Below are 27,881 nucleotides of genomic sequence, written 5' to 3'. Positions count from 1 at the left end.
AAGATGCAGCAGATTTTCCTCAGGCAGACATTGTGGAAGGCCGTGTCTCCTTTTACCACTCGTCAGCATTCTGAGCCAGGACTGATTCAACAATGTTGTCAGACACTTTGAATAACAATCTGACCTTTTGTCACTTTTGCTCAACATACAGAGATGGTGCGCAACTGCCTGTAGATATTACATTTCAGCCAGTTTCAACCAAGGGAAATTATGAGCAAGAGGAAAAAACAGGGAGTAGGGATTACAAGAAAGAGGATACAAACAGAGGAAAAGAAAGGAAAATAAAGGAAAGGAAATAGCGAATCAGGGAAAAAAACAACAACATAAATCTGCAAAAATGCTGAACATGTAGAAAAAATACTTATTATTTTACTATTAAAACATTAATAATACTAAAGGAAGCTTAAACCATTCTATGTTCATTTTCAAAACATTGCGGTGTGTTTTATGTCCATTTGTAGAAATACTGCAGCCTGTGGATGCTGGGAATGGTGGAAAATAGATATGAAGAGGATAAATAATGTGTCCTGAAGATGCTGGGAGGGACAGTGAGGACTATACATGATATTTATGTTTTGTCTTTTAATCAGTTTTGGATGCAGTGGAAGTGAGTGATGACATTTCCATTATTTTATAGATGAATAAATAGCACCTTAAAGATGACAGTGAAGTGGTCGGAGTGGAAACCAGTTGGCCTTTGGCGTCGGGTGATTTGTCTTGTCGCTCTCTGCGGGAAAGAAAGAGATAGACAGAGAATTAATAGGTAGAAAATGAATACATTAAAACCTGAGAGGGAGGGAAAAGCTAATCCAGACCTCAGCCTCATTTACTTTAGCTCAGCAGATGTTCTTCAACATCAGTCCGCTGGCTGTTCTCTAGAGAGGCTGCTCCTCCGTCACCACCGGAGGTCACTGCTATCTTTTCCAGACACATGTCTTCACACCCTCCACTTTGCCTTTTCCACATCTCTGAATTATCAGCTGCTCCTCACCCCTTTGTCCTTCCTCTCTATCTTCAACCTTCAGGTTCGTCTGGACATCCCGTTCATGTTTCCTACAGAGAGTCTTATCTCCCTTCTTCCTCCCCTTCTTACCTTCACAATCAGCTTCATTTAACCTCTATGTCCCCTTGATGAGAAAACAAAGCTAACTGGACTTTTTTCTGCCAGTTTTAGGTGCACGCTCAGTATGTTTGTAAGAGACAAACTAGTGGAGCTTCAGTCATTGCTGGTTGCAGTTACGTGTGTGGATCTTTTCTCCGATCCTTGTCTTCAGTTTGCTTTTTGATCCAGTGCCGGTAAGTTTTTTGGATGTGTGTAGCCTGCATCCTATATGTCAGAGTGAGTTTCACAACTCGCCTACAGGTCTGCCTTCATTCCTAAATAATCACAAGAATATTCATTTGTACAACTGTGAAAATCCTGCATAATAACAGTTCCATAAACTGTCAGTTTTATTCTTGACCTTGAAAATAGTAATTCAACTAAAATTCAATTTATGAATGATGACTGAGACAACAAAAGAAGACACACAATACTTAAATACAGCAAAGGTGTCTGATCCAAAATAGTTTTTCAGAAGACATTTGTCTTCTTCAGTGATATCTTCAATGTCAGTGATGCCCATTTACATAAAAACACTGTGTAAACTTTATTTTATGGCCTTTTCATGTCGGTTGTGTAGTAAGTATGATTTCAATCCTAACTTCAGACACTTCATGGCTTAGTTGAAAGATATTATTGTCATATTTAATTACTTTTTAATTTCAAAATATTTGCATTTAAATTACTGTGACCACAGTTACTGTACACTTTACATTTTAATTACTTAATTAAGTGGCCATACTAATTTGTGTTGCTTATTGAGCTGTGCAGTGTACTGTGGTAAAACACAACACCTCATAGTGCCACAGCTTTATTATGGACTTGAGAAATTATCGTAAATGCAGTAATTATTTCATTATCATTTATAGCACTTTAACAATTATTTTATTTATATATTTACACATGCAGCATTTAAGTTGCTTCTTCATGTCCTCTTACTTAAGAGTTAATATTAGTGACATTGTTCAGGAGGGACAGGTGTGGACGTGCCATGTGCAACAGTAGACACTAATCTGTAAATCTAGCTAAAACTAAATCTAACTGCTGTCTGTTATCTGACCTCCATGTCTTCACCGTACCTCAGAGAACTTTTATAATAAAGTTTTTTCCATGCAGGTCAGTGGGGTCTGTATAGTGAGACACTACACTATCAGTTCTCTGTGTAAACTAGATATTTTGTCTTGTTTATATCAACAGAAAAGCCACAAATATTCATGTGGAAAAAGACTTTTTGTCCGAGGCAGGTTGCAGTGAGCTAGACACACTCACACACACTCTCATAATAACACACAAGTCCTCTGTGGCCGCAGCTCATGAAGCCACACACACATACACACACACTACTGTAAGCTGTCACGGCCGTCTGCGGCTGCCTGATTAGTGAGCCGGTGTCACGGCTGAACTGTGACTGATCGCTCGCTGACAGGCACGCCGTTTCTCCGCTGCCCGCGCTTGTTTTGGTTTTATAAAGGTACATAAACACTCAGACATCGGTGGGTGTAATTTGTCTGGCAGCCGGCCCGAAGAACTTGGCTCTCCTGGGATCAACGGGAGCGACAACCTGGAGAGGAGAAAAAGATGCTTTCATGTCAGCTGGTGTGGACCAATGAGGCGCTCTGTGTGTGTGTGTGTGTGTGTGTGTGTGTGTGTGCAGCAGCTGTGCACACTGAGGTGAACAAAACATGTTTTAATACACACACACACACACACACACACACACACAGTGATGCAGTGAGCCACCTGTGTGTCACTGACTGTGTTTACCTGCACACTAATTTTCCACTATAACTCTGAACATGACAGTATTGTGAGTTTGATGCAGGTCATGTAAACAGCGTATTCTGAATGAGGTCTTATCAGAATGAGGCATTTTTAGAAAAAGGTGTGATATACTCAGACATCAGCAGGTTTTTGGATATCCTCTGATATGCTTTGGATATAATATATAAAATAAACTGTGGAAAACTGGAATAAACTGGTTAGTACTGATACTGTCTTCTTCAAAATTAAGGCAAAAACCTGAATATTTTGTGCATATAAATGTAGTCAGTGACTTCACACTCCGAGTGCAGGGCTGAGCCAAACATAGCCAGTGGTATAAAGTAACTATTGAGTACATTTACTCAGGTTTCACGCTTAAGTACATTTTTGAGGTCCTTGTACTTTACTTGAGTATTTAAGACCTGTACTGGGGATTTTTTGAATTTTTTGTTAGCGAACATTTGCTTATTTACCCATCCAGCAATTATGTCCCAACATTATCATCCATTTGGTGTCACGCTGGTGTTCACAATATGCTGTCCAATATTTACTCTTTTATCTCTGTTTTTTGTCTCCACCAACTCCTGAGGGAAATATCTGGTTGTTTAGTCTCTAACTGAGTCTGTCTGCTCAGGTCATGTAAGGTGGGTTTTAGAGCTTTTACTCTGGGAACAGCTGCCTGCTGCCTGACACCATCAGATCGGTGAGAGTGAATCAAAACAGTAAAGTTGTGGCAACACAGATAAACAATGATCTGAAATTCTCTATCAAGCTCTATAAAGCAGAGAGGAGCTGAATCCTGAATTTAAAAGTCTAACCAGGGACGAGGCTGCAGACTGGCTGCCCTAAAATTAAAGGTCTGATAGAATTTCCCCAATACTGTATTTTCACACAGCTTGAAGCAGAAAATCCAGTCAAAGAAGAAATATGGATATTATTAACAGATTATGAAATAATCAGTTATCACATTGGCAACACGTTAAATATGTTCAGCAGTTCAATATGTTTTCATTGCGGCTGATTGAAACAACAAATGAGTTTTGTTTAGCCTGAGCAGGTTTGCTCTGAGCGCCGGCGGGAGGCGGAGTTTTGCCACCTGGTGCTCCCGTTCTGAATCAAGTTAATTGGTTGATTGGCTCAGAACAGGCGGGACATGCAGACAAAGTCTGCTCGACTACACCACCGAGATCAACACACATGATACTCAAAACCGCTTTAAAGTGTCCAACCTGCCACCTTTTATTGTCCTGTGTCCTGGCTCAGGTTTAAAATCAGATTCTACTCATCTTTTCCTGCTCTGTTGTCAGAGTTAGTTTTAAACTTTGGTTAAAGATGTGCAGCTATGACTTTGTTTGTTAAGGTGAGGATACTGTTTTAATCATTATTCAACAAGAAAACATTATACAGTGAAATCTCTCAAGAGGAAACACAGCTTCACCTTTTTCAAAGTCAAGATGCATTTTCAGTATTTTCCAGCAACTTACAGCTTTCACTTTCACTTCTTCATCAAATCAGGTTATTTGCTATAAACAACTAAATTTACAATAGAAATCTACACAAGAGATACAAATCAAAGAAAAATACAAATTTAATGGTTCAAACTGTGTCAACTGTTCGTTGGCATCCTGTACAACCTGCCTGAGCCTATATCCAACTTATTTTATTTATTTATTTAAAAAGCAAATTATTCAGTCAGATAGTGATTTATTATAAATGTAATGCATTTACAGTTTCAAGCAGTTTCAACCACTTTATCCAAAATCGAAGCTTGGAAACACTACAGGTGTAGTGGGATTTCCAGCACCTGTACAATGTATATTTTTCATATCACCTCTACAAAATGCTTTTTAAAGGTAGAAAAATTGTGTTTTTTTCACAGGGCACATACAGTATTTATAGTTTAAGCTTTTGAGGCTATATCTCTGAGTTTAAATATTTGAATATTTAATTATCCTCATTGTAAAAAAACACAAACTTCTCCATTTTATGCAGTACAGATCCACTAAATTTCTCTGCATGTATTTTACTGCAGATGCTCATTCTTGACAATTGTAAAGGAGGGTATTTATCAGATAATATGAAATGTTTTAAACACACACACACACACACATACACACACACACCTGTCTGTGACCCACCTCAGAGGCCCAGACAGACCCTGAGCTCCTCCAGTGTCAGGCCTCGGTCTCCATCCCTGTCACAGTACTGAGAGAACTTCTTGGCGCAGCGTCGCGGCTTCAGCCTCCGTCGCAGGAACTGACGAAGGGGTCGGGCCTCGCGTTCGCTCAGCACCCCGCTGGAGTCAACGTCCAGCTGACTGAAGTGCCACCGCAGCACCACCTCTGGCCTGGAGGAGTCCACAGCCTCCACAGCAGCAGGAGAGGAAACGTCCAGAGTTGAGGAGGAGGAGGAGGAAATCGGAGTGTTGACAGATGGAGAAGGAGTGCTGGAGAGAGGTGTGTGTGACGGCCTGTTGGAAAGAGACAAAACCAAGACGTGACAACAGTTTAAAGGATTATTCCACTGAAAATTTGTCTTTTGAGTATCAAATACTCAGCTGTAGACAAGTAGGTTAGAATTAGGATGACCAAATGAGAACGGGTGAACTCTCTATAATCTGGTTTAAAACAGGTCGAACAACATCAGCAATCACTTATTTATGCTTAATAAGTGCAATAGATGAGTGACAACATACTTACATATTTTACAAAAACAAAAAGCACATATTTAATAACTTATAGCCTTCATAAGTGATGTGATCAGAATATTTTTCAGATAGAAGAATAATTGATGATTTAATAAAAGGGTTCTTGAGTTTAGAGTCTTCTTTATTAATTTATGCCAGCAGCAGCTTGTTGCCTGTATCTCAGTTATGTTATTAATTATTCATGGTGATTTGGCAGAATACACAAAGCGTTCAGTGCTGCATTTTCAATAACACTCTCTTACCAAGTCAGGTCTCCTCAGCATTTTCACCTTCAAGTCTCAAGTTGAGCTGAGTCTCAGGCAGCTCTCATTTTAGCTCATTCATTTTATTTATTACTCAACTTGACTAAAAGTTTATTTTCAGGACAAACAGGACAGGATTCAGGACTGTCCTGAAGTGTCACATTGGATAATAATAAAGCAAAGACAGCAAAATAATTTATCAAACTCACGTTCAAAGTTGTAAACAATAAACTACATGGAGTTTAAGAGCTGTGTCCAGTTATCTGTGCTGTGGAGAATCTCAAAGTTTTTATAACATATTGAACACACAAATGAACAGCAGTGAATGATGCTGCCGCAGTGGTTTAAGAAGCCTCTGGATGTTTTGGTGTTTTGAGTAGAAGAGCAGAAGGTGGTTGGTCTAACATTTAAAAATCAGTACACATCCTCATACACTGCAGAGATCACTGGGGTCAGTCATGAGCACGGAGATACGTGACTGGAAATTACTGAGCGAACAGGTGGACAGGAAAGAAGTCGATCACTTTGCAGGAATAATGTGAAACATTTCTATGTTCAGCAACTGTCTCGCAGACACAGCAGCATCAGTGAAAACAGTGACATCACAAAGGACAGGATGCCATTCCAAACTGCTGAGAGGTTCTCAGTATAAAATCTGGTGAAACTATTTCAGCCTGTGTATCAGAAGTTTTTAAACATTTTCAGCACATTTTAACAAAAACCATGGAAATACTGATAAGTTATTCTGGTCTTAAATAAGTCGTTATGTAAATTTGATGATGCTCACAATTGATCATGTGTTTTCTTAAGTTTTTGGTAATTTCAATTTTCTGTCTTAAATTTCATTAAACCATCATAAACTAGAAGATTACACTCAGTAAAGTGCAGATGCTCACCAGGCAACTGATGGTGAAGCACCTACTGCAATGCCAAGAAACAAACAGTGAAGCTTTGCAAAGTTTTGAATAAAGTTATAGTATATTATATGTTTTTTTTTATCTAAATGTATGCGGTCTCAGTTGTCAATAAGATTGAGAAGAATAGTGTAATGGTATTGTAACAGAGCATCCTGTGATAAGGAAACTAATAAGGAAACAATAAACAGGAGGTAAGTCTAGACTTCTAAACATTATTTATTTAGAACATTTTTTCATTCATTTAGAATATTTTCTTATTTATTTAGAGCATTTTGTTGTTTATACAGAACATTGTGTTGTTTATTTAGAAGTCTACGAGGCATCTTTGCCACAAAATAATCAATGTAGACATCTATATTTCTGGAGAGACTCACAAAGGCTGGACCTTTGTTGCCCATTCGTAGGTCAGAGCCTGCATTTCCCAGAGGAACTTGTTGTGATTCAGAAGGATAACGGTTTTATTTTTTTTATGCCAACAACCAGTATCATGTTCAAGTTTCAACAAAACTGTCTCACTGTAATGAAATGGTTTCTACAGGGATTATAATGTCATAAACATTTATGCTGCATGTTAAAAACTGCATGGTTTTACTTCCTGACATGTCATGGTTGGTACCACTGGATTTGTCCTGGTTTAAGCCTGAGGGACGAGAAGAAGCTTGTAGCAGCTTCTGTAATGAAAGTCTTCATAAACTGAGAGGGTTACAGAACCACAACAGATTCACTCTTCTCAGAATAAACTTGATATGTATAAAATGATTTCATGTCAGCAGTCTAAGTGAAGTGATTGTTTACACCGCAGCAGGCGTCATCGACAGGACGAGCAGTTGGCGTCTCCAGACACCTGTAATCAGATTTCTGTGGCTCTTGACGAAGTGTTCCAGAGCGTTCGCGCCTTGACCAAATATAACCCAGTACTTCTATTTACGGTATTCCTGCAGAACTCGATAAATATCAAATTTCACGGGGACACGACAGCCTGTCGAAAAAACAAAATTACCAGATGGCTCCTGGGTTCTTTATCAGTTACACAGTGAGCAAAAACCACAGCATCAATTTTCTGTCTCAGACCAAAACACAAACAAACCTGAAGTTGATGAGGAAAGAGTTATCAGGAAGAAAAATAATCATGATTATGAAACCTGGGCACTGTGTGTGTGTGTGTGTGTGTCTGTGTGTGTGTGTCTGACATAACGAGGCCTCTGTTATATCATGACATGTTTATGAGACACAGATCGGTGAAGATGAGAAGAAGGTGAGGACAGAGGAAGTCATGAGGATATAAGTGTGTCAGAAACGAGGGATGTGTGTGAATGAACTGAGAGAGAAACAGATGGAGGGAACGAGGTGAGTCCTGAAAGACCGAAGCGCCGATTGGCAGAGAGACCGGGGTGGAAAGCGGCCTGGAAACAGATGGAGTTGGTCTGTTCTGTTCCTCCAACGGTTTCCATCAGTTAATCAGATCCTTGATCAGCTCTGTTCTGTTCATTGAAGCGTGAAATTGGTTTTGATTTGGCATCCTGAGCAGCATCTCAGCACCGCGGAGGGAAGTTACAGTATATATCCGCTGAGTCCAACATGTAGCAGGTTACACATTCAAGGAAGAAATTAGTACAATTTGGCTCGTGTGTTTCAGAGTGTGGAGTTTTTGACCACCTGTGGTGCCGTGGAGCATCCTGCCTTGGAGTCTGTACTGTTTGTACAGTATTTCACATTTTACAACACAAACATGATGGCAGTGATGTGCTGAACGTGACAGCAGCTGTTTCCATCAAAGTATTTTTATGCACATTTGTCACAGTGTCACTTAAAAAAAGGCTGATGTAAACAAAAATGCAAAAACTTTTTTGCTTGCTTGAGGTGGTTTTTGCCTTTTTTGAAAAAAATAAAAATCTAAAATTTAAATGTTGCTGTGTTTGCCATGTTCACAAGAAGAGTCAGTATGAACACCTCCTTCTGCAGCACAAACTGTTAAGTGGAATTTTTTTGGACAGCTTTGAGTTCTTGAGTTGTTTAGACAAATTCCCATATTGTAACCAGGAGTTCCAGTCGAAGGCAGCGTGTGACACGCCCACTTTTCAATGTTTAATTGAAATTCTCGTATGCCTGTTCCAAAATTCATCATAATACAGAAATACCGTTTCATCTGGACTTTAATCGGTGAGTATGACTGAGTATAACCCTGTCTATATATTTCTCACATTCTCTGCTCATTGTTTTACTTATTATCTCTTATTTTCTCATGCAAACCCAAACTAGAATTGCAGATGTCAAAGGTCACCCAGTGCAATAACCTACAGCAGCTCTTGCATTTACGTTCACAGCAAACAGCATGCTGCAGTTCATACAAGCCATTTAACACATGTAACCATGAGGGAGTTAAAGCAATTTAAATATGTCCCTGCTGCATTTAGCATGCATACTTGTCATGAATAGTCACTAATTAAAGGCAAACTGAGGTTGTGTTCAAAATCACTCATTCAATATTCCCTATACAGTATAATCACTCAGTAGTTTAATCCGTTTGAATCAAATAGGAATACGAGCTCTTTAATCACTGCTACACTGATCACACACCTGCTGTGATGTACAGTAGACAGAGGACAAACTTACTGGTTGGGACTCAGACTTCCAGCATGCTCTGCTTCCAGCTGCAGAGCTCTGACCAGACTCTGCAGGAACTGCTTCTTACGAGCTCCAGGACACCCTGGAGGAAAAGAGTGGAGAAGAAGAAAATCAGAACAAAATCCCTGTTTTATGAATTATAATTATAAATCACATGATTTTCTATTTTCTGAAATATTTTACAGAATTCTTGACATTTCAGTAAAACAAGTTTAATCAGCATGCACCAGAAACTCTATGATGTTTTCACCTGGAAGAGGTTTGTCCCTGTATCTCCTGTCTGTCGATGTCTCGTCTGCCCCAGTGCAGTCTGGGATGTGATTCCTGCAAAGAGACAGAAGCAGCAATTAAACTGTCAATTAGCCAACATTACCTCATCAGAACTAGAGAATATTTTGCAGGTCAAAAATCAAATATTAAAGCTTTGAAAATGCCTTCTTTATTTTCTGAAAAGGCCAGAATTTAAATGTAAAAACCAGCAGAGGAAATACACTGTATTATATCGCCCAGTCCTATTCGGCGCCTCTTTTCATCTGATGTTTCATTCATAAATGTAAAATAAATAGATTATTTAATTAGTCAACAGTCAAATTCGCTTCCTTTTAAGCAGCATGATGGAACTGAATCAGTTACAACCATTCTTCAGTGGGAAGAATAAAGAACATTGTTAGTTTCAGGGAGTTTTCCCTCACTGCAGCAAAGCATAGAAAACCATCACATGAAAACATCCTCTCAGGACTCAACAGTTTCCTCTCAGGAGTTTGCGAGCAGCTGAGCATCAATGACGCTGATAAAACCCCTCGAGAAGAGAACCGTCCAACCGCAATTTGCTCTGATTGGCTCTGTGTGTTTGCTTTAAGGGGAACTCACCTGGGGAACAGAGACAGTAACTGGTGTAAAATTGGATGATTAAGATGAATTGCTTCTGTGTGTTGGGGCATAATTGAATCTGCGCCAAAATAAACCGGTCATATCCGGTGAGGAGAGGGGAGGGGAATGAAGACAAAGAATGTAAAGAAAAGGAGGTAAAAGAAAGAGACAGAAAGAATGAAAAGGAGTTAACAAATTGACTGAGAACAACAGAACCAACTGACTGATTGATTGAACGATTACCTTGCAGAGGTGCCTGGCAGCGGCCGGCCGCTGTCCACCCTCACACACCAACAGTAACCTGTAGCAGTGTGACACTGCACGGGGCTGTAGCGCCCATCTGCAGTGCATTCTGGGATGAAGCGTTCCTCCTGCCAGGCCGAATGCATCTGAGAGAGCAGCGACGCTCTCTCACGCTCACACGTCTGAGGACTGTCTGTACACGCACACACAAACACAACATATGTGTGAGGAATTTGACTTAGATTAAACTGATTACCCTAATCTTGATTTTTGTCCTAAACTGATCTTTAGAAGGAAGATTTTTCTCATGATCCTAATTTTTAAACACAACACTGAATCTACAAAACATCCGCTTTCGCTATTTATCACATTCCCAATCTGAGTGCAACTTTTTGTTTGCAATGGTTTTAATGGGTCAACGTTGTGTTCAATGTTGGTATAAATACAAAAAAAACAACAATTTGATGTGACCATTGCTGAATGAATAAATACCGGTAGTTGGCGATATGTTGATAATAATAATATTGCTGATTTTTGGGGGTGTATAAAATGATGCACTGAATTTCAAACTGATATGTGATGGTAATTTCACAGTTTATGCTGTTAAATATATATTTGCACAAAAATACAAAGCACTTTACAAGGTTGAACCACGATATAAAAATTTCAGGACTGAGGCAAATTAAATCTGCCAATTAAAATAAATACAAGAAATAAAACGAAATAAAAACCTGGCTGCTGGATTCCAGCCAGCCAAAAAGCCTCCAGCAGCAATTCTGAATGGCTGATACTGTAATGCAGTTCAGTAAAACACTGTGACTGAATTTAGACATTCCCAACAATGTCAAAAAATAGAGATAGTTATGAAAGAGCTGTTGTATTGGATTGCATTAACCTGTGTTAGACAGTGCAGGTGTACCTAATAAAATGGCTATGAAGACAGATAAGACAGATACAGACACACACAGACACACACAGACACACACACAGGCAACAGCTACACTGACTCTTACCGGTGGGTCGCCTGACTGAGCGGTTTCCTTTGGGGTCAGAGTTCATCAGGATGGTGACCCAGAACGGAGGCGCTGTCAGCTCTGTACAAGAGAATCTTACTGTCAGAGAATGTTTGAAGGTGTTTCTGCCCGTAGAGACTGAAGGAAAGACAGAATCTAAACATCAACCTCCAAAAGTTCTGTAACATAACACAGCACCTGACCATCCACCTGGTTTCACACCAAAGCAAACCAAAGGGGATTTAAAAAATAATCTAACAGTGTTAGAAAACATCTTTTGGTCCTGTATGTTTAAATGATATCTCTATAAAGTGTTATTATATTAAGCTGTATGGTGGATGAAAAGTCATACATCAGCTGGACCCTGGGGATCCTGGGTCATCTTTTCTGGTCCTCAAGAGTTTCTTGGATGACATTTGTCATTTGCACAGTGACATACGCAGCAGACAGCTAATCCCTGATGGTCTCTTTGTGATAATTGCTCCAACTATTCTTTGACGTTATAAAAATGTCCTGGACATAGCAACAAAGGTTAGTCTAAGAGAATGGAAATCAGTTAAAAATGGCTAAATGACATGATTTTATGTTTATAGCTTTTATTAAATATATTTTGGGGGCTTTTTTTTTCATCTCTATTAGCTATTGAGCAGACAGGAAAGGGGGTAAAGAGAGTGCAGGAATGACACACAGCAAAGGGCTGCAGGTTGTAACTGAACCAGGACCAGTGCAGAGAACTTCTAGCCTCAGCACATGGGGCACACGTTCCATTAACTGAGCCACGGGGCACCCCGTCTCTTGTTTATAAAGAAGAAGAAAATCAGTATATTTTCCCATGCCCACCCCAAGTTTCTTAAAGAACCAGTGTGCAGGATTTAGTGCCGTCACTTTCCCCTTTCTAGCGTGTAGCAGAGGATTTATTCTGGGCAACTGTAGAAACATGGAGGTCCAGCATGGTGGAACCCACGCCCTCTGCAGATATATAAAAAGCTCATTCTAAGTTGACAAAAACACTGGTTTATGATCCCCTCAAGGTAAGTTAAAGTTCTATATTTTGAAAAGTTATAAAAGATAATAAGTGTTTTGTACATTTCGAGTAGGAAATTGGCTTGGCGGGTATTTGTTTTGGACGCTGAGCTCGTCTTCTCAGCAAGTCAGTCTGACAGGAGACAAACCAAAACCTGAAGTTCTTCATTCTGTTCTAATAAATATGATAAAAGGGAGAAGTGAAGCGAGCTTGACACCAGAAGGTCGCAGATTTAATCCCCCCAACTGGCAGAATAAATCTGTGTGGGGAAAATGAAAGGCAGGGCAAGGCTCCTAACCTCAAGCGCTCCAGGGGAGCTGCTCAGTGGCTGGCAGATAACACTGTGCAGCTTCCAGGTGTGAATGTGAGCAGGGCATTCCTGCAAAAGAGAGCATCACTCTCTCCTTGAATAAACAAAAAAAAAAAAAATCAATGTATGCTTCATAACAACTTCTCCCGACATAGAGAGAACTTTATTGTGAAGTTTGCAGATGACACGACCATCATTGGTCAGATGTCAAACAATAATAAGACTTCATACTGGGAGGAAATGCAGAGTGATGCACAGAAAACAACAACCTACTGCTCAACATCAGCAAAAACCAAAGAGCTAATTGTTGATTTTCAGAAAAAGGAGCCTTAGACACACACCTCTCTACATCAGTGGAGCTGAGGTGGAGCAGGTGAACAGTTTTCTGGGAATCAACATCACAGAGAACGTGTCATTAACACCGCACACCTCCACCTGGTAAAGAGGGCTCAGAAACGACTGAATTTCTCAAGGAAGCAGAAGAAAGCAAAATCCCCACTGCCACGTTCTTGTCAACTTCTATAGAGGAGCAACAAAAAACATCCTGACTGGAAACATCACAAACTGGCATCATGGGATGTGCGCAGCCTAGGACTGGAGGACTCTGCAGTGGGTCATTAAAACACCCACAACATCACTGACATCGGGGGAGGTGAGGCGATACTCAAAAACAACACCCACCCCCCCGAGCATCAGCTATTATTAAGTGACCTTTAAGTCAGAACAGTGTAGTGATTTTTATCTAAGCATTAAATAATGTGAGTCACACTTTTATGTCTGTGAGGATCCTTATCAGAGAAAGTTCAGTTTATCACCTGAAGGTTTTCTGGGGTCCGCTGTAGGTCCTGGTTCACCAACTTCATCTGGAATACAAGAGAAGAGAGTGACAGGGTCCCAGACATGTAAGAGACCCTCCCCAACCCTCCTTTAAAGGAGCTCAACCAGACTGACAGAGACACAGTGTCTCATTTTGTTTCTCTTACTGATACATCTGTCTCTCTTTGTAGTTATTTTGTGTGTCTTTGTGGTATTTTTGTGTCTGTTTGTAGTCATATCCTCTGGCTCTGCGCCCAGTGGGCCTGTTAAGAATCCATCCATGAGACCGAGGGAGGAAATAGTTGTAACAGAGGAGGAAAGCGTGTGAAGAATCAGAGGAGAATGAAGGGAAAATTAGACACAGAGAGTCTTGGCATGTGGAACGGTCTGTGAATGTTCAAGTTCCTGCAGGTGTGTCTGGCAGAGAAACAGCCACTGTCATGCCAGGAAAATCCAGCAAAAACTATAAATGAGAAACATGCAGAACTGCTGCGCATCCACTGAAAAGTTTTCGGTGGACACGCAGCACAAGTACACATCCAGGTAGACATACAGAATGTGAAGAATTAAAACATGTGTGCATGCAGAGAGCATCGCTGCCTTTGTGAATTTGGAGTAAAACATCTTTCTCACCTTGGATTGAAGCTGAATCTGCATCTGTGATCTGAGCCAACTTGGTGATGAGATCTGTTCGGGATGATGTATCGAAACAAACCCTCAGTGTGGAAAATACACAAACGTTCATGCAGATTTATTTTAAGTAATAAAATTTAGTTAAATCTTCTTGAGCAGCAGCAGGAGGTTAATTATACTGAGCAAAAATGTCCTCTCTAGAAAAATAGAGAGATAGAGAGATAGAGAAATAGAGATAGAATTATAACATCAATAAGTCATGACTCCATTAATGCTGAGGAGTAATTATCATCACCAAAGGGACGTTTTATCATTAAAAGGCTGACAGGATTTTGCACGACATGAGGAGCTGAAGACTATCAATAAAAACAGTGCAAAACTTATGTACAATCATTTTCTATAATGTATAATAATCCTCTTCAATTAAGAGAACAACTAAGCAAACAAATAATCATTTAGGTCATATATTATAAAGGCAGCAAAGTTTGACAATGAAATATTGAATTTTAGATGCAACACACAGTATAACTCTGAATAAAGTACATCTGACCGGTACAGTTGGGGATCAGATGGAGGACCGAGGTACCGCTGACAGGTTTGCCGTCAGGCGTGGAGCACCAGCAGTATCCGGTCTGGTTGTGACACTGCACTGGCAAGAAGTGACCGTCCTGATGGCACTCTGGCACAAAGATGGCAGCAGCTGGGTTAACATGGCCGCCGTTGTTGTGGGAGCTGGCCTCCAGGGCCTGAGTCCGGGCCAGCTGGCATTTGGACTGACTAGGATCTAAAACAAGAGGGAAACAAAGACAGTAGTGCCCACTGAAGCACTGCCACTGATAAGGAGTGTGGAAGGTGTGAATGTTGTAATTTGGTTTCGAGTTAAATTGTTCATGACTACACATCAGCAGCGGCGTAGCATTGTGCTTCAGTGCGTTGTGAAATGCTGACCTGTACAAGGCGTGGACAGAGCATGCTACTTGATATCAATGCAATCAAACAGTTTTGTCAGGGTGTAGTTAGTCTTTAAAGTCTGTGTAAAGGGAATTCAGAGTTTTTCTTCTTCGGCACAGGAGCATTTGTGCCCCGGGTTGTCTTTGGGCGGGGGTCTGCAACCTTTGCTATCAAAAGGAGCAACGTTTGGCTGAAAAAGACAGAAAAATCTGTCTGGAGCCACAACTATTAAGTTCTCTATTTTCCTCAGAGACTTTTCTTTTTTGGATTTGGCATCCTTGGCTAGCTCAGGGAGACATAAGACTAGCCACCGCCAAAATTTACAGGACCCTGCAGTGAGCTGGGAATTTGGGCACTGACTACTACTAAATGATACCAGTACGAATACCAGTACCCTTAAAGTGACACTAATACAAATGGAGCACTTCATTCGATACCTTTTTTTTCTTTATGATGATATGTTGTTGTTATTTTCTAGATTTGGGTACCAAAAGGATTGAATACAGGTATCATTTGACTGGAAAAGTTTCGATTCTACTTCGGAGAATGTAAGAATCACTTTCAAGCCTACAGCAATGATGAATGAAAATTAAAATGCTGCATGTACCTCCACAGCTGCAGGTTGCTGTTCTCAGGGGAATGCTGCCGCCCACACCCCTGATGTAATCTGGATGATGAACTGAATACTTTGTCTCTTCATTGCTTCTGAATTCTATTTTTTTTTTTTTTTTTACATATTTCTCTTTTGTTGCTGTGTGCCAACTCTAGGACTCATAACAAATTAGGAAATCTGTTTGTATAAACCTTACTAAATCACTGTCCTTATATTTTTTGTCTATTTTTGAATGCATGTTATACACTATATTGTTTTTTACGTTAAAAAAAGCACAATAAAGTAAAGCAACAACATATTCATCAGGGAGCTGCAGGCAGTTATAAGAGCAACATGGGAAACATCATCAGCAGGTAGTGGCGGTGTAGCTGTGAGGGTACCTGAGCAGTGAGCTCGTGGAGCGAGGCGGAGCTGTGTGTTGATGCACTGAGCCCTCTGAAAGGCACACAGTGATTTATACAGCCTGCCGTTGCTGCCACACACGGCTCTGTGGCGCCCCCTCTGGCAGTCCAGGACACAACCACGGGGCCACATGTTCTCTGTGATCAGAAAAGGCTGCAAACACACAAACATAGATTTAGTGATAAATCTATAGTCAGCCAGCAGCTTTTTATTCCATATGCTGCTAACAGCATAAACGTGATACATACAGTTGTTTCACACAGTCTTCTGCTTTGTGCTGCGGCAGTTTTTTCAATATTTTTACTGCATAGAACAAACTGCAGTTGGCATTCATGTCACTCTCCTCCTGTGCTTCTCTTCCACCCACCACAGCAGATAGAAATGCATCAGTCAAAACTTTTGACTGTTTTCTGACAGCTGAGTATATCTGTGCACTAATAAAACTGTCCAAACACTGCAGGTGGGGAGAGGAGATACACATTTATAGGCAGCCGGTGAAGGATAAATTGGCTGCTTGAGTGTCAGGCTTTCAATGTCTCACCTGGAAAAAGGGACTGAGGGAGAGAGGAAGAGAAGAAGAAAAGAGGCAGAATGAAAGAGGGCGAGGCTCTGGGTGTCACAACAGTCAACACATGTGAGACGTGCAAACATTTCCAGATGTCTGAGCGCCGCAGGCAGAATGTGTGAAAAAGTGTGTGTCTTTCCCCCACCTGCCATTTTACCTGTGAGGGCTCCAAATTAGCTCACGAGTAAGTGAATAAATGTCACTAAGTGAGGTGAGGACGACAGCGTCTTTCCTGCAGAGAGCTGCTGTGTCTCCTTCTCTGTCTCTGCTGTCAGTAACTGTGAGAGGAGGAGGAGGACGAGGAGGAGGAAGAGGAGGGGGAGGGCAACTGGCTTTGTGCCTGACAGGAAGACTTTTTTTTCAAGCTAAATAGGAGCATTTACATGAATGTAAAACAAGTCATTGACAGCAAAATATTTTGGAATAACTATTAAAACCTCTGACCTGCCAATGGAAACATGTTTTCATCCCAGAAAGGTTTATGTGCCTGATACTCAGCCAACAGCGTTTCATACTGTACGCTGCTATTTCCTCTTTCATGAGCTGACAAATTTATTAATATTGTAAGATTCAGTAAAATACTTCTATAATAACTATGAAGTTCTAACATTGTAATAATTAAGGAAGAATACAGTTCAGAAGATGGTTAGTCTCTGCATATTACTGGTTTCCACCACAGAGGTCAAATAAACCATGTGGAAACTCTACAGAGGCTCAGAAAGGCCATGGAGGAAAAGGTTTCAAAAACAAAATAACTTTTATGATTTCTTGCAATCAAAAGAAAGACACCTTTTTCTTGTGTCTGACCACAAGCAACAATGAGACTGCTGTCTAACTCACCAAAAAATTTAAGTTTGGCAGAAATTATTGATCAAATTCCTCATGACCTACATTTTACCCTCACAGGATTGTCTAAAACATTATTGAGGAAACTATTTTCCATTAAAATAAAGGCGTCAAAATCATTTTGTTGGCACACTGACTTGCAATATTGTAATGGTGACTCTCTGAATGTCTGCTCTCACTGCTCATTACTGTCCTGGAGGAATAAAGAAACCAAAAAAATATTCACATTTAAGAAACTGGAATCAAAGAATGTGACTTTTTTTTCTAAAAAAACAACAACAACATATTAATAAAATAAAAAATAAAGACTCATACCAATAAACTGATTATCAAAATAGCTGGCAATTAATTTAAAAATAGATTTAACGTTGCACTTCTACAGAAAATGTTTTCTGGTTTTCCCTCTGACGTCCCCCAGCGGCTCAGCTTCACTTCTGTGATTTACAGAGTTTGCTGATGGACAGACAGCTTAACTTAATTCCAGGAGACCTCACGCCTGATTGTAACTTCAAACTGAGATAATTTTTTTATTGTTTTGTGATCATCAGTTTATGAAGAAACACATTTTGGCTCCATGTTCTGCTGCACAGCAACAACTGCCATAAACATCAGACTTCACTGCTTTTCAAATGACTTTACATTTATTAAATGGACCATGACAACTAACTAACTAAAGCTGGGGTGAAGTGGTGCATACAGTAATATAATACTTGTTTCCACTCATTGATCGATGCAGTTAATTTAAAATAGGTGAATAAACTTTCAGCCTCATTTCCAAAGTGTATAAACTGTACAGTTGAACAGGGCAGGTCTATGATACTGGATTTTAATGTCACTCATGATGGTGATACTTGGAGAGTCTAATATTTTCTGAGGTAAAAAGTTTGAGAAATACTGATCTAAATTATTCCCACATGCTCCTCAAGGTGCCTGAAAACACACACACACACACAAACACACACACTCAACACACTCTCAGCTCAGGATCTCACACAACTTCACACGTCTCCAAAGTATACAGGAGGTTTGTCACACTGCCACTCAGACTAACTGAAAACACACGAAATATACAAGCTAACACACACACACACACACACACACACACACACACACACACACACACACACACACACGTTTACACATGAGTAAATTTGCTGTGGTGTGTCTGAGAGTGTTGACATAATTTACAGTTATGGTGAATGAGACCTCTGTGCTGTGATGTAAACTAGAGCTGCACGTTACGGTAAGAAAAATCATATTGGGATTATTTTGGCAGATGTTGTGATTGGAATATGAGTCATGATTAGTAGGAACGATCAATCTTGCCTTTCAATTTTAATTTTAACTGAGTAAACTATTAAAATCATGACATTTGTTGGTTCTGAAAAAAATATTTGACAGTGAAAATGTCAGAGAAGCCTCTTTGGAAAGATGGTGCGAAATAAACGGAGGAAGGAGGATTAGGAGGAAGGAAACGGTGCCTGAAGAGCAGAGCTTTACTAAAGTCTGAAAAACTGAAGCTAGTCCAAGAAAAGCATGAAATAATCTCTGCCCCTCCCTGAACCACATGGGTGCAGCCCAAACCTAACAAACAGCTGACAGTAAAGAATTTTTTGTCCATACTAAGAGATGAAAACGTGAGTTTCCTCTTGTCAATGCATCAGTGTAAACATAAAAATATCTCACCAGGCTAAATAAAGAGTTACAGACAAAACATGAACAGACATCAGTCGGTCATCATCAGCTGGGTTTGGGGATAAATGTTAAACTGTAATGAGAGAAAGTGAGAAACAAGTAAAGATGGTGGAAAGGAAGGAAGGAAAGTATGAAGGAAAGAATAGAAATGAAAGAATATTGAAGCTAAGTTTGGAAATGAGTATGGAAAAGAAGGGAAGAGGGAGGAATAGAGAATAGATGGAAGAGGTGGGACTACAACTAAAAATGTTGGAAGGCATGAAGGGAGAACATGAAGAAGAGGAATATGGATGAATGGAAGGAAGCATCAAAGAGAGGAAAGAGGAGAGGACTGCACAGCTGGAAATTAGCATCCTTTGTGTAGTGATGAGTGAATCTGCATAAACTATCAGCCAAATAAAGGCAGAATAACAGACTGATTTGTCTCATTCAACAAAGCAGATTGAATCACAAGTCTGCTTGTTTCACTCACAACACAGACGAACAATGTCGTGTTACATCACAGGCATTAAGAGATCTGCAAAAAAAAAAAAAAAAAACACTACGAGGACCAGACACAGACCGAAGACTCAAATGAGAAGTAGGTTGGTTCATTTACAAGAAGAAAAGCCAGACTTCTGTTCAGTATGTTGTCAATACACTTCTTTTCCCAAAAAAAGAACCGATAGTTTCATTATTGGGACAAAAAACCTACAACTAGAAGCCATAAAAGACCAACGAATTGTCCAAACGCTATGTCCAGGTAAGAATTAGGGTTGGGTGATACCTACCAAATTGGCAATGACGATGTTCACAATGAAACATCACGATGAACAATAATATCATTGCTGGGTTTTAAAAGGATCTTCGTCTCTGCACCACACGTCCATAACTTAGTTGTGTTTAAAAGAAAATAATAAACATGACATGAGGGCGTAGCGCCATGAACAGTGTAAGAGCCAAAGTTATCATGTTATATTTTATTATTGTGCTGTTTTACTGTTCTAATAGTTTTATTGATGTTAAATGTTCACAAACTGTGCCAATGTTTTACTGTTATTTCCTGTATTTGGTTAACTGTGATCACATCAGCAGGCTTGTATTGGGAATGTGTGCCTCCTACTGTCACAACTGAGAGATCAGTTAGTAAAGGCTGATCGTTTGGATCAATGCAGCTCTTTTGACCGTTAATTTGGGTTTTTGGATGACCTTTTTTGTAGAATATAGTTTTCTGAACACTTCTGTGGATCCTAATTATGTTCTGCAAAAGGATTTTGTGTACGAAGGATTTTATTTTGGATTTGTAAGCAACCCCTCAGTGTGAGATGGATGCACAGTGAAATATTACAAAAACAGAACGTGTCAAGGCAAAAAAAAAAAAAATAAATAAAATAGAAAGGCAACCAAGTGTCTCAAGTTGAACTGAAAGAATTTGCCAATCCAAACAGCAATAATGGTTTCTTTTTATTTTTTCTCCTACATGTCAAAAACAGAACTTAGGCAACAACTCTGTGGTAACACACTACATTAAGGCTTTACGATCACGATGGTACGATGGTCGAGGACTCAGTGGTCGATGGCTGTCAGCCATCATGATGGATGATGGCTTCATCCATCAGCCCACCCCTAGTGAGTCAGACAGTACAAGGAAAATCAACCTCGGAGGACACGGCTGCCCTGAAGACACTGACCAGCCTGAAGACGGTCCAGCTGGAGAAGATGAACATACTGCTTAGGAAGGTCCACACAATCAAACTTCCATCAGTTCAAGATCTGTCTGTCCAGACTCTTGTGATGACGGACAACTCATACGATGTGAAGACAACAACATGGAAGTTATCATTGCATTGATTCCAGTAAATTATTTCCAGTGAGAATTTGACCTTTGACTTTTTGGATATAAAATGTCATCACTCCATCATGACGATGGACCAAAACAACAAAATAAATCATAGACACTTCCAGTCTGTGCATGGGCAGTAGAAAAGCACTCACAAAGCAGTTTGTTGGGTTATTATTACTGCAAAAATAAGAACAAGCAGCAAGTACAACATGTGCTAATTCAGGCTGTGGACCTTTAACGGCCTGTTGCTGATGCTAAGATTTTGTCCTCGAGCAGCTCTGGGACAGAGCGGTTCTGTGAGACTCCTACTTTCCTCCATATTAGAATATTGTAGAACTTTTAATAATTTTCATATGCAGTTACACACTGCTGGTTAAAACAATAATTCGTCTGGTACAAAAAACCCTGAATGGCTGTTTTGTAATCCACCAGCCACAATGGCAGGTGGACAAAAAAAAGTTAGTTTCCATCATTAAAACTGAGGGAGAAATAGAGTAGAGGAAGGAAAATATGAATGAAGGGAGTAAGAAGAGAGAGAAATGGAAAAATAGAGGAAAGATGAGTTCAGGGAGAAAAGGGTACTAAAAATAGACCTAAAGAAAGCAGGGTGGAGATGGGAAATACAGAGAAAGAATGAAAGGAACAACGGAGGAAAAGATGTATGAGAGGAGGTGCTGGACACATTTGAGGGGGAAAAATGTGATTAGTGGAATTAAGAGGCATGCAGTGAGAATGGTGAAAGGAACGAAAGCCTGGAATAAATGAAAAGGAGGACTAGAGGGAGCAGTTAGGAGGGAAAGAGGAATGGGTGGATGAAGGGAGGAGTGGTGGAGCCCAGGTGCAAAGTGTTGGGCAGACTGGATTTCCTGTCGGTCAGGTAGAACTACAGCAACTACAATATGCTCAGTGTTAAAACAATTACCGCCACTGTTTCTGGGCCTATAAAACTTTAGCCACGTGTGTGTGTGTGTGTGTGTGTGTGAGAGAGAGAGAGAGAGAGCGAGCAGCAAAGAAAGTGAGAACAAGCTGCCACTGTCTCCTCCCTGCCTCACACATTCCAGATACCTCCGACTGACCGACTGAGCGGCTGCTGTAGGAAAACATAAAAACTCATCTCCAGAGCTGCGAGTGAAACACGATGTTTGGTCTGGAAAAGAGTCGCTGATGCTGCTGAAAGGCCTGTTGACACCCGGCGGTGGATTTAGAGCCTGAGCAAACTGCCTGAGCTGTCGCACGGGAGTGAAATGGTCCACTTGTGAACGCAGTTTTCTCTCCCCTCCATTCATCTTTCTTCACCGATCATTAACGCACGTACGCGTACGGACGGACGATGACATGTTCAACATGTCAGGGGATTCAGGCGTGTGTGTGTGTTTACAAACATCACTTTCACACACCCTTCAGCACTCATGAGATATGCTGTGATTGGAGACAGACACACAAACACACATTTACACTCCTGATGAAGAAACAGACTGTAGTTTCCCTGCAGGATACAGTGTGTGTGTGTGTGTGTGTGTGTGTGTGTGTGTGCTGCTCAGTTTACAGTATATGAACCTTAAAGGAGCAGACTGTAGTTTTGCATGTTTTAGCCCATCAACTACAAATTATTTGCACTTTACATTAACTGGTGATCATTTCCAAACCTTACATTCAGTTTTCAGATTGATTTCCAACCTCAAGAAAAAAAACCTTGTTGATGTTTATGTGTGCCGACATTTTTCCACCATAGCCTCCGCCAAGCTGAAGCCTAGTCCACTGCTATGGTTCCTCCCCTTTCAGCTTTGGCAAAAAAATCATTGCTGGTCGACATTAAACGCATCATGACCGGTACACCACTGTGGAAATGTGGCCACAGACACCAGATTTAAAAACACAGAGAGATTTACCAGGCACTGATAGACGTAATCAGCATTGTCTGAACTCATTTGGAAGGACTTGAATATAACGGATGTAAAAATCCCGCACTGTAGGTTTAAAGCAGCTTTCAAGGAACTTTCATATTGTGTTGCTTTTAGAGGCCAGTGTGGAAAAAAACAATAGTTTCCACCGTCATAACCACAAAAAAAGCCTGTCAAAAATAAACGTATTTAAAGAAAAAAACTCCTCTTTCTTCTCTTTAACATACTATTCACTGGGCCTTCCCTGGGAAAATGTAAACACAGGCTCTTCCAGTCTGTGTGGTCATATTGTGGTATCAATATTAAATCAAGTTACATAACCAGCTCCAAACTCCTTGTTGCAGGGCTGTCACAGTAACCACAATTTTGAAACACCACGCTAAGCCAACCACACAAACTGTTATGTTTTGTTCTTTTATTCAAGAGGCTGGTCTCTTCTTGTTTACACACCAGTTTGTATTAAATAAATAATCCAGTGCTTTTGTTTTTGTGTTTATTTTGTATGTTAACCTGTTGAATTCAGCATTAGCACGCTGCATGGCTAGTGTTGCAACTACCACAGTCCGGGGCGATGTTGAACTGTTGTTTTAATACTGACTGACAGTCAAGAGAAACTGTGTGAACATTAAGCCTCATTTGAAGCTAAATAGATAACAGAAGTCAAAGGTGTGTGTGTGTGTTGCTGCCGTAGGTAAATTTATGATAGACTCGTCCTGAAGATGACGATATACAGTCACTACATGTGAAAAAGTCCAGTAATGTGCAGCTATACAGCAGCTAGCAGGGTCAGATCATGAAGCTGTCTGCTGGGCAGTGAAACGAGATCAAGGAATAATGTCACACTTGTAGTGTAAAGAAGGGATACACAATGATAAATTATTGGCTGGTATTGGCCTACATCAGCTATATCTGTTCATATTCGTATTAGCGTATGTTAGCCAATACTTATCATCTATATTAATATATGATCTGACAGATTAGACAAATATTCTATACAAGACAAATTATGTTCTTGATGAATGTTACCAGAACAAATAAATGTACATTTGAAGAATTGTTGTTGTTGATTCTGCTCATTACATCTTGGCCTTTCTTACACTCAGGTGTTCATAAACTAAAGGTTATATGAATGTCTGGCTGGTTATGTTAACGGTATCAGCAGCAGGTAATTATCAGTTATCGTATCGGATGAAGAAAATCCGTATCATGCATGCCCAAAACAAGGAAATTTGCAAAAACAAACAAAACACCACATACGATGCTGTTGGGCCATCCTAAAAAGGTGCAGAGGAAATTCTGTTTTTGAAACAGAGTTGAGATCTGAGTACATCATGATTTTTCCTGTTCCTTGTCTTACCTATAGTTAGCAGTTACTCCGGTAATATGCTGCCCTTCATTTGTTAACAGACAGCAAATTCTTACATACTGCACTTTTAATCAATGCACTATCTGTATATTTTTATTAACCTATGTTACCACTGTCATATGAAGTTTGTAGAGTGTCTCTGATCGTCTCTGACTTCAGTGACTTGAACACATTTTTTATTTTATTATATTTCTACATGTACTCACAGTGTAGCTGAGATATTTGCACAGCATACTGTTAAAATATATTATGGGCTTACTGTGGCTCTTTTTCATAAGAGGTCTCACTTTCTCTCTCACACAGACACAAACCTGTCTGTCTCCCCTGAGTAGCAGGTTAAATATTTGCCTGGCAGCAGTGTGTGTGGGTTTATGGTTTGGTCTCGCTGGCTGGTGTTACCCTGCTGTCCTCCAGGGAGCTCTCACACACACACACACACACACACACACACACACACACACACACACACACACACACACACACACACACGGGACGATTTCTAAATTAAATATGAAGATTAATCTTTTCACCCTGAAAATCAATATTGTCGCTGATGCTGCCAGAACAACCAAAATCATACCGAGCATTTCTGGGCTTTGTGTTCTACAGAGTTGTCATTAAGTCTGTTCAGTTTGACTAATCAGTTATAAACAAAAGCTGATGAAAATCTGAAATGTGGAGTCACTGTGGTATAACAGTTAGTGACCACGACATTGATAAAACACACACACAAGCTGTGAGATGGTTTTTGCCATCCAGAGAGGGTAAAACTGATCGGTGTAGGGTCGTGCTGATAAGTAAACTCTTTATCATGTTCTGCTGGGAAGGTTTATCTGAGAAGGAAGTGAAGGTGTGAAGGAATCTGACTTTGGTTTGCTTTGTTCCACTGAATCAACCATTTCCAAAGCAGCTATTTTGACCCGAAACAGGATAAACACAGCTTAATGCAAATTAATGTTCCATTCAGGTCAAACAGAGTCAGGAGGCTGACTCACTGGAAAAGGCTCTGCTACACTAAATGGAACAGGACCATCACTGGTAACACAGGAGCCTAGCAGGGTTGAGACGATGCATGATGCCGAGCTGAGATTTATTAACCACTGAGCCTTTTAACATCATAGCATCATGATTTACAAGCTTGAGTTGCCATAGTCTTGTTGCTAAGACCCGATTTGAAATCTGAAAATCTGCTGCCAACTCAAAACTTTGATCACAACTTTGATCAACACACGAGACTAACTGTACCAATGACAAAATAAAAGATATGTTCTGGTGTTAATGTTACAGGTCACCAAATGTGGTGTAACACTTGTTAAACTAGGTCAGATAAATGAAGACGAACATGTAATTCAAATCACATGGTTTTGTTTTATTAGTTCTGATTACTTTTTCTAAAAATTAGCATGAATTGAATTTTCATTTTAAAACTTAGAAAATTGAAACTTCAAATGTTCTTTTTATTTTTCGTGACCTCTTAAGGCCCACCTGCAGGGAATCACTGCCCTAAACCATGACCCTATACCCAACTAATATACCCTGTCTGGCAGAAAGTCTAGAAGGCTAATTTCTTCCAACAGCGCTGATCTTTTGGCAACTAACTAGTGCAGGTGAATCTTCACTTAGACAGCATGAGGATGTGTTTTAAGGAGAGAAGAGGGAGCAAATGTTGAAGTGAAATCAGGAAAAAGATGAAGGAAATTCAAAAACTCACTTGCAGACTTCTTGGTCAAAAGTTACAGGTGATTTTAATCAATTAACAGGTGATTGTTTCTAAATGACAACCCTGACCAATGAGCTGTGGCACTGTGCCATACATCATGGCAAAAAAACATCATGAGAGGACACCTTTTTCATGGCAGCCATGTTTATATGAAAAAGTCAAGTAAACATAGGTGTACTAATGATACTAATTAAGGTCCAGTTCCATTTAGTGTAGCAGAGCCTTTTGCAGTGAGCCAACATGCACAATAGAAGCACCCTGACTCTGTTTGACCTAAATGGAACATTAACTAGTATCTTTGGTAACAGCTGTGTTTAACTGGCTGGTCTAAGGACTAGACTGTGTCTGTGTAGTTTATAACTGACTACCCAAACTACTACCCAAAGTAGTTAACTGTTGAGAAGTGACTGAGATTTGAAAGTAGTTAAATTTCCACCCAACAGCTGCAAATGGTAGTTAAATAAGCAAGTAACTGAACATGCAGTTCGTTAACTAAACCCCAGCACTGCCTTTTAGTGAGTATAAACTTCAAATTTTCGTGTTTTGACCAGTTTGCACAAAGTTTAGACAAATGTCACCTTCCTGAAAAACTTCTGCAGTTCAGACATCACCTCCACTTAAGTTTCACTGGTTCAATAAGGAGACTTTGTGTTTAAAGATCCGGTCTTACCGCTGTCCTGTCGGTGTGAACAGACTCTGACAGAAAGAGGACGAGCAGCGCGCGGCAGGTGAAGGTGAGCGCGAGCATCATTCCTGCCACAGCTGTCCAGAGGAGGAGAGGGCGCGCGCCCCGAGCTGCTGCCTGTTGATTTGACGTTTCACGGCGCCGCGGAGCGCGAGGAGCGGACACAGCCAGTCTGATGAGGGCGGGAGAAAACCGTTACGACTCCGGCGTCACTTCTCCGCATGTCTCCGAGCGGCTCATGTTGTTGTTTGGTGGTCTCGAGCCGCTCCGAGGCAACACACCAGCGCGTGTAAAAAATCTGGTCCAAGTGTCGGAGCTGCACGCGCAGAGACTTTCCTCTCCTGAAGGTCCTGCCCATTTCCGCTCCTCGTGCCCAAAACCAGACCCAGAAGGTGAAACCAACAACAGGTCTGCTGCTCAAAGTGGTTCAACTGTTTGTTCTCTGAACTCCTGTGGTGGTAGAATCAGCTTACTCAGATCATTTACGTAAGTAAAAGTATTAATACCTCACTGCAAAAATACTCTGTAACAGTCCTACATAAAAATTTTACTTAAAGGTATAGTTCACCCAAAAATGACATTCAGAGTTTAGGAGACTTGTATTTGGCCAGATGCTGTTTTCCTGTGAAACTCCAGCAGTGTTTTGTTGACTAAAAAATAAAATCAACCTTCAATTGGCATGAGGGTGAGTAGATAATGACTCACTTTTCATTTTTGGGTGAACTATTCCTTTAAGGATGTACGTATTATCAGGTAAATTCACTTAAAACTGTTTAAAGTAAAAGTATCCAAAGTAGAAAATTGTCCCCTGTGGTTGTGATACTAAAATATTTAAATAGAAAGTATTTTTGAAACTCAAACTATGAAATGTTGTATATGAAAAATAATTATCTAAATAACTGCCAATTAATTTTTTCTGTCAGCTTACTGATTTATTGTTTCATATACTGCCAAGTGCTTTAATTTATAACAAAGCATCAAAGCCGGTTTAATGGAATAAAAAGTACAAGATTTCCTTCTGAATGGAGTATAAAGAATAAATTCCAACATCA

General features: G+C 40.1%; 1 protein-coding gene across 1 annotated transcript; it reads right to left on the bottom strand.

Moving 5' to 3' along the window:
* Window positions 1-406: 406 nt before the first annotated feature.
* On the bottom strand, window positions 407-27,252 carry LOC146328524 (SPARC-related modular calcium-binding protein 1-like). Its single transcript, XM_084716407.1, has 11 exons — window positions 26,815-27,252; window positions 16,208-16,382; window positions 14,814-15,047; window positions 14,264-14,317; window positions 13,630-13,677; window positions 11,481-11,561; window positions 10,468-10,660; window positions 9,605-9,678; window positions 9,343-9,436; window positions 5,002-5,333; window positions 407-727 (listed from the first exon to the last, which is right to left on the bottom strand). Exons 1-10 carry the CDS (start codon window positions 26,893-26,895, stop codon window positions 5,003-5,005), a joined length of 1,365 nt encoding a protein of 454 aa, XP_084572533.1. The 5' UTR covers window positions 26,896-27,252; the 3' UTR covers window positions 407-727; window position 5,002.
* Between the last annotated feature and the right edge of the window lie 629 nt (window positions 27,253-27,881).

The sequence above is a fragment of the Lutjanus erythropterus genome, chromosome 4 (assembly GCF_056507025.1).
Source record: "Lutjanus erythropterus isolate fLutEry1 chromosome 4, fLutEry1.hap2, whole genome shotgun sequence".
Taxonomy (NCBI): Eukaryota; Metazoa; Chordata; class Actinopteri; order Lutjaniformes; family Lutjanidae; genus Lutjanus; species Lutjanus erythropterus.
Note: the sequence above shows the minus strand (reverse complement) of the source record. Positions and strands in the feature narration are given on the sequence as shown.